The sequence below is a fragment of the Arachis stenosperma genome, chromosome 1 (assembly GCF_014773155.1).
Source record: "Arachis stenosperma cultivar V10309 chromosome 1, arast.V10309.gnm1.PFL2, whole genome shotgun sequence".
Taxonomy (NCBI): Eukaryota; Viridiplantae; Streptophyta; class Magnoliopsida; order Fabales; family Fabaceae; genus Arachis; species Arachis stenosperma.
The window spans coordinates 14,231,566-14,244,240 of record NC_080377.1 but is presented as its reverse complement, the minus strand read 5'-3'; the positions used below and the strand labels follow the sequence as shown (position 1 = coordinate 14,244,240).

The following is a 12,675-nucleotide window of genomic DNA, read 5'->3' as shown; positions in this document are numbered from 1 at the left end:
AATTTGGTTAATAGGTGCAGTAGACAGTAGTTGTTAAAAATGTAAAAATAAAGCTTTTCTTATTAAAAAATGTTTAAATTTATTTCATATATTTTGAATTCACCTTTAATTTGTTAAATAAATAAAAAATATAAAATAATATTTTTTTTAGAATAAAAAATCTTTTGTTAGTTGTCAATAAATTAGAGTTCAAATCCCATATTCATTTAAGAAGTTCCAAATTTAAGTTTCTATATCTTTTTGGTAAAAAAAAACCTTTTGTTAGTTAAATCTAAAAAAATAAAAAAGCGAGAAAACTGTGGCAGAAAAAATTGGTGTGACTCAGTGAACTGAACTGAGGTCTGACTGTCTGAGTGTCAAGTGTAGAAAAAGGACAAAGTTCTGTGCGGTAACTCAACGCCACTCTCGCTTTTTACATTTTCAGCTCACTAACTGCTATTGACCAGGAAAATAATATGTAAATGAGTAAACTAAATAATTAAATATAGCATTTTGCCAACAAAGAAATTATGAAAATTAGCAATAAAAGATTTTAATAAAAATAATGTTAAAAAACTTTAAAATTGTTTTTATCAGGAGCGTAATCCATTAAAAAGAATTAGTGTAGCGGCTGCATTTATGTTGAGAACTTGAGATTTGTGAGCTGCTCAGCAAAATGGGATGGCAGATGGCAGGCAACAGAATGAGATGAGATCCGCAATGGAGACGGCGGCGTTGTTGAAGTCAAAATCCGAAAGCTTAAGCTTAGCCTTCACAGAGTCCGCGAACGGAGAGCTAGCTCCCTTGGACATGTCGTCCCCGCCTCCTTCAGACATCTCCCCCGGCACACACCCGAGGAGATCTCCCAGGTTCACCGCTCTCAATGCCACCGTGCCACGTGTTCGAATGCGGAGGCTCACACATGCGGCTGAACTCCGGCGCTCTTCCAGGCTCAACGAGGTCGCCGTTGGGGGCTGCAAAAAGAGAAAGCCGGGGTCTCATTCTCAATCTCAATCTCATGCTCGCCTTCTTAAGGTCTGTCTCCCTCAAATCTAATCTCTCTCTCTCTCTCTCTCTCTCTCTCTCTCTCTCTCCTCTACCCCATTCCATGCAAATTGCCTTTCCCCTTGCCTTTTACCCTTCTTTTTTATTTTTGGTAGTAATGTTCTTCTTAGTAAGAAATTATAGCAGGATTACTTGTTTATGCTCATGTTTGGATCGGACTTCAGAGATAATAATGCTTAATTAATGTTATTAACAAAGTGGGGGTCTGCTATTGGACGAAGATCCAGCAGCTGTACTTAACTCTTCCACTTTCAATTTGACTGAACATGATTTTCTCATTTTGGGTCTGGATTTCATTAACTATAAGATTTCAACCTGTGCTTAGTATCTGTCTTGGGTGCAATTGATTCATGTACTCCGATCACTTTCATGTCCTAAAACACATCTAATACATATTTCTTGAACAATTATAGAGTTTATTTTTTATGTACTCAATAAAATATTTTACACATTTAGCTAATTTAGTTCTATTTGTTTTTTCTCTTAGTTGATTCTTTATGTGATTGATATGAAATATGAAAAATAATTATTTTTCTTGATGTGATCATCTATAATTGTTTGTTTGTATAGATTTTTTTTGTACTGACAATATATAAAAATTAAAAACATAATTATAATCACTTAATATGTTTAATTCTTTTTCCATATATCTTCTAAATAATATGATATGAATGAATGGCTGCACCTATAATTGCTTTTGAATCGCAAGTGCTCTGGGAGCATGTAAAAGGGTCTCCTCCCTGTTAAGTGCTTAAGGGTGTAAAAAAAAGGTTCGATCTGCCCAACCTCCATATCCAATATGTATCTTCTCCAGATTTGTTGATTTGTTGGGCTATCGGATATTATCTTACCCGCAGATACATAGGTATCACATCTACAAATCAAATCTGATAAAAAAAATAAAAAATAATATTATTTGTTAGGTTGTCTTAATCATTTATTCATTTTTTTGGTATTGATTGTCTTATTTATATTATTTAAGAAAATTATATTGAATAATAGTTTTGAAGTAAACAGGCTCAAAAAGGAGAAAAAAAAAAGAAGTATTTCATGAAGAAAGAATATAAGCCTAGGATTTTTTTTGAAATACCTGTTATATCCGCATGTTTGATTAGAAAATTCTCGGGATAGGATGGAGGTTAGAAACGTGTTATCCGATTTCTTTTCTTTGTGAATCGGATTGAGATTTTGACCAAATCCGATTATATCTATGTACACCCTTTCAGTGTTTATGTTTAATTTTTATTTGGCCTAAATAAGTGCTATGTTAGACAATATTAATCATCAACAATCCTATTAAATAAATGTGTAAAAATAAGTGGAAAGATAGAGTAATATAAGAAAAAAAAGGAAATAATAAAATAATTTTGTAATATGTTCTAAAATCATGGTATGTACAATCTTTTCTTATATATAAAACTTTCACATGTTAGCTAAAAGTATGAAGAAAAAATGAAAGCAAACACAAAAGCTCTACTCAAATACTACTTTGATTTAATATTTCACTTGTTCAGGACTTGATCTTAGTTTCGTTTAACATTTACTACTTTAATCATTAATCTGTATTTTGGACTAATATCTGTAGCTGATTGTAATGTGCGTCTATTTACAAATTTTTTTGGTAAAGAAAAAGCCTATGCCTTTTTGACTAAGCTGCATATTTCAGAATTTAAAGCATTGCATTTGACTTAAAACTGAGAGTTGTTGAAGCTTTTAACTTCGTACAACCAACTTAACTGCATATTTAGGCTGCAGAGTTTCACATCAAGGACAGACACAAGGCAGTTTCATCCCCATTATTTGGGTTGGTATATTGTGGGTTTTGCAGCCATTTATGCTCCGATTTTTGAATTTCTAATTTATATTTTGGTAATTTCAAACTTGTTGTTTTCCTTGTGATATAACCAAATAATACAATTTACAGCAATGTTGACCGTAGCTTATTTTGGTTTTGTGATCGTGTCTCATGGTTTAAAATATTGTTGCTTGATTCTTGAGTTATGCAGCAGCAAAGATCTAGGGGTCCACAATTACTATCGATGTGAGTGAAAACCAGAAAGCATGTTTAGTACTTCACTCTCCCATCATTGTATTTTCTTGGTTTCAATTCCAGGCCACGTTATGCTTCTTGTTTTTTGTAGTGCTGACAGGAAGGACCAGAAATCAGTTTTGGATGGAAAATGCATTCAGGAAAAGAGCTGTAGGAGATCTCCAAGGTTGACACCAACTTCTCATTCTGAATCATCAAAGGCAAAGGACAAACTTGGAGCTGCATCAAGCAATAAGGAATTCGTCAAGCTTTTCAAACAGTGTCATGCGAAGCCATTGAGGCAGTCTCCAAGATTAAATCCATCTGGAGAGGCATGTCTGCAACTGCAAGACGTGAAAATGTCTGGTGGAAACCTTAAGAAATCTCCAATACTTCCATCTTCAAGTGGCAGTGAAAACATGGACGTCATTTCGTTTCCAAAAAAAGAAATTTCTGAAGTAGTTCACCAAAAGGACAAGGACACCGAACTTCCGATTGAATTTAATTCTGATTCACTAGTTAAACAGAATTCTGAAGTTAAAACCATCACAAGAATCTCTCTTGAAATTGATGATACAGATTGCTTGAGAAGTTCCTCAGAGGTGGTGGAAAATGGCAGAATGGGTCCTGATTCCCTTGCCTTGCTAGAGTTTGATGACAGCCCACCAAGAAAGAAAAATAAAAAAGTGGCTTCTACAACGATTGAAATAATGGACCATAAAAGAATTCCTTCATTTGTTGGCAATCCAATACCAGATGATGAAGCTCAGAAAAGATGGGGATGGCGTTACGAATTGAAGGTTAATGACCCAATGTTTTTGAGATTCTTTTCATGCTATCAGAATTTCAGTATGCTGTGGTATAAAAGAAAGAAATTGTTAACCATTTTTGTTTCACATAACATGTTCATGAGTCCATCTTTTTTGTTCTTCACCTTTTTTTTTAATTTTTATGAAATGGAAAACTTTGTTACTTTTAGTCTGAGAAAATGTTATTCTTTAGCTTTCCTTTTTATCTAATTTTTTCTGCTCAAGCATGCAGAACCAAAATAAAGGCCAAAAGTTCAAAATGAAGTAAGTTTGAACTACTAATTCACAAGCTTATATGTTGCTCCTTTTAAACTCGTAACTTAGATTAGATTATATAATTATTTCTTTCAATGTTGCTGATTTGTAGCGAGGATGAAGAAGACGAGATCATTGTAAATGTGAAATGCCACTATGCTCAAGCAGAAATTGGTAATTGCATTTTCAGTCTTGGTGATTGTGCAATTATAAAAGTAAGTGCATAGAGTTGAAGACATGCATATTCCTGCCATCTTTATCCTATTAAAATTTGTTGTGACTTTTAATTGAACTGTGTAACATCCTTTTTTTTCTAATTGGCATATTTGCATACCTGATATTTTGTCAGATGTGACTGAACCACATTAAAAATCTGTATCTTATTACTTCTTTCTTTATTTTATAAAGTACAGTGCTTATTCTTTTTGAACAGGATATTTCCTGATTTCCCCTAAATTTAATTTCTAACTACATCATAATAGATTATGGTCAAGTAAGTAGCCTTTTATACTGTTATCTCCCCCTTTGATAACTTGGATTTAGCTGGGACATAACAAGTGTACCTTTTGACATCTGAATTACTGATATATTGCGCTGAGGAAATAGTTTGCTTAATTATAACACCATATGAAACGGTTGCTTCTGCATATGGCTATTAATAGTAGTTTTTCTATAGCAGTACATTGTACAGCTGGTGAACCTTAAAATTTCAAGTGGACAAGACAAGAATTTATACTTATGTTCAAATGATTCTTGTGCAGGGTGACAGAGAAGAAAATCATGTTGGCAAGATTATTGAATTTTTCCAAACAACTGATGATCAAGATTATTTTAGAGTCCAATGGTTTTACAGAGTTCAAGATACAGTGAGTATAGAGTATGTCATGAAGTTTATTTGGTAATGTCAAAGGATGCGCTATGAATGTTGCCTCCATTTGCCTTTCAGGTAATCCAAGATGAAGGCAGCTTCCATGACAAGAGGCGTTTATTCTATTCATCAATAATGAATGACAACTTAATAGACTGCATTATAGCAAAAGCTAATGTAACAATTGTAACACCTAGGGTATGGCACATTTAAGGGACTTTCTCTATTGCATTTCTCTTATTGATTGTGACGTATATGCTATTGCCTTAGTCATACTAATAACAAAATATTTTCTGCATGTGAGTTCTTACAGATTGATCGGAGGTCGATTTCTGTTTCACCATCTGACTTCTATTACGATATGGAATATTGTGTGGAATATTCTACATTCCGCAACATACCAGCAGGTGTGTCTTAGTTGACCCTAGGAAGCATTTTGGTTTTATTTTTTGTTCCATATATTACTGAAAAGAGGGAAAAGCATATAGGATGGAGAGTCTTACTGCTATTTAATTGTCACATGCATACAAGGATCCATGTTTGTTAATGGTCTCCAGTTTTGGCTAAGTTTTTTTATTTCATTCCCACTCAGCTTTTCAAAATGTTATTTTTTGTGTAGATTTGTAATCCTATTAAGAATAATTATTTATCATCACCTATTGGCCTTGAGATTCTCTCAACAGAGGCCTTGGCAGTTACCAAAAGTCCACCCGAATCTGAGTCGCGGAAGACAGAATTATTACTACTAGATCTTTATTCTGGCTGTGGTGGCATGTCAACTGGATTGTGCTTGGGTGCCAAAGTTTCATCAGTTAACCTTGTGACGGTACTGTGAAGAAATCTTATCTTTAATGAAATTCTGAGTATCCATGAACTCATCCATGCCACACTGGTTTTACTCTTGTTTTCTGTTTTGGTCAGAGATGGGCTGTTGATAGCAACAAGTATGCAACTGAAAGCTTGAAACTAAACCATCCAGATACATATGTGAGTGATGACTATCCCGTGCTACAACAAAAAGATATTTGATGTGAACTTTTCACATTCAACATTGCTTTCTTCATTGTATAGGTGAGAAATGAATTGGCTGAGGATTTTCTGGAACTTTTGAAGGAATGGGAAAAGCTATGCAAACGGTTTAAAGGAAATGATACAGAAAGGATATTACCATTACGGTCAAAAGGCTCAGAAGGAGTAAAGAAACAAGTAGATTCTTTAGCTCATGATCTTCCTGCTGATGAATATGAAGTTTCTAGGATAGTTGATATATGCTATGGTGATCCCAATGAAACAGGGAAATGTAATCTATATTTGAAGGTAATGAATCCGATATCAAAATTATTTTGTGCTTTTGTCTTTTTTTTTTCTTTTATTAATAATAAATTAATAATAACATGCTTCGGATACCACCACCCACTACGGTGATAATTATAAAGAGCCTAATAATGCTTCATGCCTTTACATTAGCAACGAAAAATCGTTACTATCTAATCTTTTATCCATGTTGCTTGTTAAGTCTCTAGTAATGTAAGGGATCATAATTTGGTAGTGATTGCTGTCTCATTGTTGTTCAATAGGTGCGTTGGAGGGGTCACAGTGAAAGTGAGGATACATGGGAACCACTTGAAAACTTAAGGTATATCTCTTGATTTTCTGTGTGATAGGTGATGTTACTATAGTTGGTGCCTTAGTACTCACTTCTTTATATCTTAGTAATTGTAAGGAAAGCATACAGGAATTTGTGAGAAAAGGGATGATCTCCAAAATCTTGCCTCTTCCTGTAAGTTGTGTAATTGATAATGTAGATTTGATAAAACTCTTAAGGTACTTTTTCGCACTTTTAAATAGAAATTTATGGCTTGAAATTATTGCAGGGTGAAGTTGATGTTATTTGTGGGGGCCCTCCTTGCCAAGGAGTTAGTGGATATAATCGCTTTAGAAATGTTGCTTCACCATTGGATGATGAAAGAAATCGTCAGATTGTAGTTTTCATGGATATAGTAAAGTATTTGAAGCCTAAGTATGTTTTAATGGAAAATGTGGTTGACATATTGAAATTTGACAACGGCTCACTTGGAAGATACGCATTGAGTCGTTTGGTACATATGAATTACCAAGCAAGATTGGGAATGGTTGCTGCTGGATGTTATGGTCTTCCACAATTCCGGTTGCGTGTTTTCTTGTGGGGTGCTCATCCCAGTGAGGTCGGTTTAAGAATCTGGAATTTTGTTTGGAAAGATGGGATTGTTGCTAAAACATTCATCTTCCGTCTCTTTATCTTCAAATTCTTGGAAAGATGAACTTTTGTTTTATTTTATTGATGATCTGTTATCCTTGAACAGGTTCTACCTCAATTTCCATTGCCGTCACATGATGTCATTGTTAGCTATTGGCCTCCAACAGAGTTTGAGGTACTAATCCTCACACTTCATCGTAAAATAGTTCTTTCAGACATCATGTCTATTCTTCACTAGCTTTTGACTTTTATTTACAGCGCAATACTGTTGCTTATGATGAAGGCCAACCTCGTGAACTTGAGAAAGCTATTGTTCTTCAAGATGCAATCTCTGATCTTCCTGCTGTACTGTTCTTCACTTGCTTTTGCTTTTCTATGTTATCATGGTTTTAACGTAATTCAATGTTATATAGGTGACAAACCGCGAAACTTGTGAAGAAATGCCATACAGAAATCCTCCAGAAACAGAATTTCAGAGATATATAAGGTCAACTAAATATGGTAATAATGCTACCCCTTCTGTACACTTTGTGACTAATCATAAAGTGACTTGAAAATTTCACTTGCCTCTTCATTTCATTCTGTGTTGTTGATTTATGCTGAACTCCCTTCTGTGCATTCAGAGTCAATTTTTGAAATAGGTTTTCAAAAAAATTCCTGAATGAAATAACCTAGATATTTTGTAGGATATTTAAACTGCATGTAATATGTTGGATTGTAGAAAAATCTAGTTGAACTCTGGGGTTTCTAGATCTTATATGGATCCTGGGTTTTTCAGTCATGAAACCCAATTGTGTGTAGTTGGTTGGCCTGGCTATTTTATTTTATTAAATGGTAAGTGTCAAAGGCGAAAGCAAAGAGGTTTTTTTTAGTCTTAATTTTTAAGTTAAATGTATATGGTAAAAACGTTTTGAATGAAAGATTGGTTGAACTCAAGTAGTTACACTAGAATTTATTATAGAATAGACATATCGATTACAATTCTTACTGGTTGAATAAAAACGATAAAACCTAAACCTAGTCCTGGTTAAATAAAACAACTTAAATTTAAAATAATAACAAACTTGTATATTCTGCAACATATGGTAGTTGATAGTTTATTCTTATTCATTTGTGAAAGAGTAATGTTAAGTAACTAACTTTTTCTGAATTCAGTTCATCTTAAATGTTAGGGCTCCTGTGCTTTGTTTATAATCACTTCATTTTTTCGCTGTCTGCCGTTTTTCTTCGTTTTATCATTATATTTGTGTTTTTGGCCTGTAAAGCTCTGCAGCAAAAATAGCTCATCTATATTGTTCTCATTATGCATTTTGAGTAGAGATGACTGGGTCAACATTGAATGGAACAACGGAGGAAGGTTTACTATATGATCACCGACCCTATATTTTGGGGGAAGATGACTACCTACGTGTTTGTCAAATTCCAAAACGGAAGGTTGTAATCTTGATTAAGTCAATGTATTATGCTTTTGATCGATTCCTTGTCAACCCTTAATTTGATGCTACTTTAGGGAGCAAATTTCCGTGATCTTCCGGGTTTAGTTGTAATTGACAATGTGGTTAGGCGGCATCCAACTGAGAGTCCACCACTACTACCATCTGGAAAGCCCTTGGTAAGGTCTTTTTGTTGCCTTCACGCAGAAAGTGGTCTACATTCTTTTTCAGCTATTTCTATTTGCATTGAAATTATAAACATTTCAAATTTGTTTTTCACTACGGGTTAAAATAAAATGATAACGAACTATTGATGCTTAAGTTAATCCGTTTTTATACTGGTTAAGAATTAGCTTTCAAGTTCCAAATCATATTTTAGATTAGGATATTAGGTGGGTTTCTAATTATCAAATGGTTCGTCTACAAGGAAATTACATGAGTGTATATGTTCCTGCCTATAGGATATAGGCTAATTTTTAGGCAAGCTTCATTCTGCTTGACCTGGATCCCCGGGGGAACATATATAGAAGTAGCAGGCCTGATTGGCCATTATGTCGTCCACAACATGACTCTCAAGCTGGTTATACCGCCACATTAAAGTTAAGCATTTTACTCTGAGAAGGTCGGGTGAACAACAAGCAGGTCAGAGGGAACAAACCCAGATGCTTGATCTGGCCCACAAACTCCTCAGACTCAGGCATAATGACAAAACCTTATGTCACTCCAAGTCATACAACGGCCTGGTCTGTCCCAGAACCATATTTAGTTTCATAGATCAGTGCAATATATAACCATGAAGCTTAGTACAAGTGGTAGTTAATTAGTTGTTTAAGCGTTACATTCCGGGGTTGATTCTTAGGGACGGCATGGCATGTATAGTCACATTATTTATTTTAGCTATAATTTTAAATGTTATTAAGGTATAAACTAACTTTTTTGTTTAAATGTTTTAAATGTGTTGGTTCTTCGTAGCTTGTTATGTTTGAATTGTTATTCTCCTAGTTATGCTTTTTCTATGGAAGTTTAAAAGAAGTGGATGGAAATATCTGCAGCATATATCACAAATTCTCGCATATAATATCACATGTGAATAAAAAATTAGCTTAGTAATTAGATGCTTTTGATATCTCCAAGTAGAAGTTGCTGGGTTTAAAATAGGCCAATCTGTGTTCCATTTTTCATATTTCATGTTCTTGATTCATGCTTATAGTGAGACAGAGTTAAAAACTATTCTTCGCTGGGTATCTTTCTTGGTTTCAGGTTCCAGATTATGCCTTTACTTTCGAACAAGGGAGATCTAAGAGGTATATATTCAGTTCAGTTCTCTGTAGTATATATTTTTATTTTCTTACTTCACATTTTCATGAATGCTTACAGCCGGTTTGGATGGATAAGGAAAACAGCTTAAATTATCCAAAAAAATAACAAAATTGTTTTTCAAAAAGTAGATGCATTTGGGTGGCTTCAATCAAAATTGTACTTTGGACAAAAATGTTATTTGTTCACTAAAAGCTGTGTCCATTTAGATACTAATTGTACTGCCCTTGATTAAATTGTGGACTCTGCTACTCCTCACTCATCCCCTTTTTCCATGCTTGGATTTGAAGGGTAACTAAGTGGGTACCACCTTTTGATGTGCAAAATATTTTTTTGTAACCAGAATATGATAACTTAAGTTGTCTTGACGGAAATAATTTTAAGCAACTTTTTGAAACGGATGGTTACAATTAGAAGTTGACTATTTTTAGAATTGATATCATTTAGACGTTGGTTATTTTTTGCGGTGTTATAATTTTACTAAATTATCCACAAGTATCAATAAGAACAATCATTCCCTATCCATTGTAGTAATTTTATCATAATGCAACATTTTCCACACAATCTAAACAGATTATTTTAAAATCACATTTCAATCAAACTATCCAAACATTGTTCTCACATGAATTAATTTTCACACAATCGAATATATAAAAGAGCAAATGTACAAATTAGTAACTATTGAAATAAGTTCAATTTTTAACTTTTTCCAAAAACATTTTAATTTGTATGTATATATGCAGGCCATTTGGACGGTTGTGGTGGGATGAGACAGTTCCTACGGCACTGACCTTCCCAAGTTGCCATAATACGGTCTTATCTTTGTCTTAGTTTTTATATTCTTATGTGTGTGTGTATGTGTATAAATTGATTTCTTATTTATTTTAAACTCTTGCAGAAAATACTACATCCAGAGCAGGACCGAGTCCTAAGTATACGAGAATTTGCTAGGCTGCAGGGTTTTCCTGATTATTATAGATTTTGCGGGAATGTTAAACAGAGGTTTGAAACTATTATTTTGATCAATATTATTACGGATTCATTTTTTCATGATTGGTTACTGGGTTTATACTTTGTAGGGAGCATATACATTGTGATAGCAGACACACACTAAGCATTATTATCATGATATGATACGATATTACTATTATATGTAGGTACCGGCAAATTGGGAATGCGGTTGCTGTTCCTGTTGGAAGGGCTTTAGGATATGCTCTTGGAATGGCATATATGAAGAAGCTCAGTGGAAATGAGGCACTTATGACCCTTCCTCCCAAGTTTTCTCTCTCCAATTATCTTCAGTTATCATCAAAGGATCAACTCGGCAAAACTGACACTGACTAGCATTCATCCTTCTGTAGTTCTGTTACTATTTTTCTTCTTCATTGATTGGTTTCCCGTAATTGAGCGGCATGCTGCCATTGCCATTGATATTTAAAACTCCTTGCTCAGCAATCTTTGTTTGTATGATATATCGGCAAATTCACTTGAGTTGGCTACATAGTAGATTCTCATTAATTTTGCATAGCTGATGAGCTATTTGTTAAGTAACTTTATTCAGGATGTAACCTGAGGTCATTAATAGTAACTTTTTCTTTTGTAGTAGTAAAATAAATCTAATCTCATGTAAGTAGACACGCGATAATAGATTTGTGAGACAAATCACGAGTGTTATGTATTTTATCTACTCGACTTTCATTGGTAACCCGTAACCAGCACTGTTTATTTTATTCTTTTAATATATTATTTTCTTCCCAGAGCATGCTCTTCGGGTGCTTGGTATATGTGTGAAGTGGAGTATACATATTTCTCATGTTGTGTACCAGGGGTGGGCATGACCCGGCCCGGTCCGAAGACCCGACCCGGCTCCGAACATATTAGGGACTAATTTGGTGTGATTTCACCGGGTCTAGAGTCGGGTAAGGGTCTCAAAAATAGACCCGGTTATTATTTCGGGTCGGGTTCGAGCCATGACTTGAGTCACCCGAATCGGCCCGGTTGTCTGGTTATCATACACAATTAATATTTTGTATTATTAGTTATTATAAGACTATAAGTTAATGTTTTATGTTTAAAATGCATAAGATTTTAGACTAATTAATACATAATATTGTGTTATTTGTATTGATTTAAATATTTGGTGTTATTTGACAATATTAGTATTGATTATGGTTATGTTTTAATTTTAGAGAAGAGTTGGTTCTTATTATATTTTTCTAAGTGAATTTTACCATGTCAAATAATAGTTGGAGTCTTGAAAATTTGAATATTTTCACATGCTAGTTTATAAGAAGGTATCAATGTAATGTAATGTTGATGGCCTGGTTTTCATCCGGTTTTTACCCGATATAATCGTGACCCGAAAGTGTATAGGTTTTATCGGGTCTATGGTCGGATTCGAGTCTCATAAATAGGTTCGGTATATATTTTGGGTCGAGTCTGGGTCACATCAGACCCGGTTTCACCCGACCCATGCACACCCCTATTGTGTACTGAGTTTGATTTTCTAAAGAGCAGGGGATTTCCATATCCATGTCAAACTCACATTTTCAGTCCATGAAATTTTCTAATCTGCACGAGGGGCTAAGAGTAACATAAAGAATCTGGTGTATGGAGACATTGTTAGGCCTTGCTCACGCAGAAATTTAATGCCTATTTTCATTCCACATTATGAAGAATGATGA

At 34.3% G+C, this 12,675-nt stretch overlaps 1 protein-coding gene across 4 annotated transcripts; it reads left to right on the top strand.

The window, feature by feature from the left end:
* The first annotated feature begins 337 nt into the window (after window positions 1-337).
* Window positions 338-11,999, top strand: LOC130967353 (DNA (cytosine-5)-methyltransferase CMT2). Of its 4 annotated transcripts, XM_057892170.1 has the most exons (24): window positions 338-388; window positions 577-1,014; window positions 3,051-3,085; window positions 3,186-3,873; window positions 4,115-4,146; window positions 4,250-4,352; window positions 4,899-5,003; window positions 5,084-5,203; window positions 5,319-5,412; window positions 5,689-5,831; window positions 5,927-5,992; window positions 6,077-6,322; window positions 6,583-6,641; window positions 6,719-6,785; window positions 6,880-7,209; window positions 7,348-7,416; window positions 7,500-7,586; window positions 7,655-7,742; window positions 8,560-8,675; window positions 8,752-8,853; window positions 9,935-9,978; window positions 10,735-10,804; window positions 10,890-10,993; window positions 11,149-11,999. In XM_057892170.1, exons 2-24 carry the CDS (start codon window positions 661-663, stop codon window positions 11,333-11,335), a joined length of 3,309 nt encoding a protein of 1,102 aa, XP_057748153.1. In that variant the 5' UTR covers window positions 338-388; window positions 577-660; the 3' UTR covers window positions 11,336-11,999. The 4 variants fall into 4 exon arrangements, with proteins under 4 accessions (XP_057748153.1, XP_057748162.1, XP_057748169.1 ...); XM_057892186.1 differs by lacking the exons at window positions 338-388; window positions 577-1,014 and adding an exon at window positions 1,645-1,909; XM_057892179.1 differs by lacking the exons at window positions 338-388; window positions 3,051-3,085 and having other exon boundaries at window positions 791-1,014.
* Window positions 12,000-12,675: the final 676 nt, after the last annotated feature.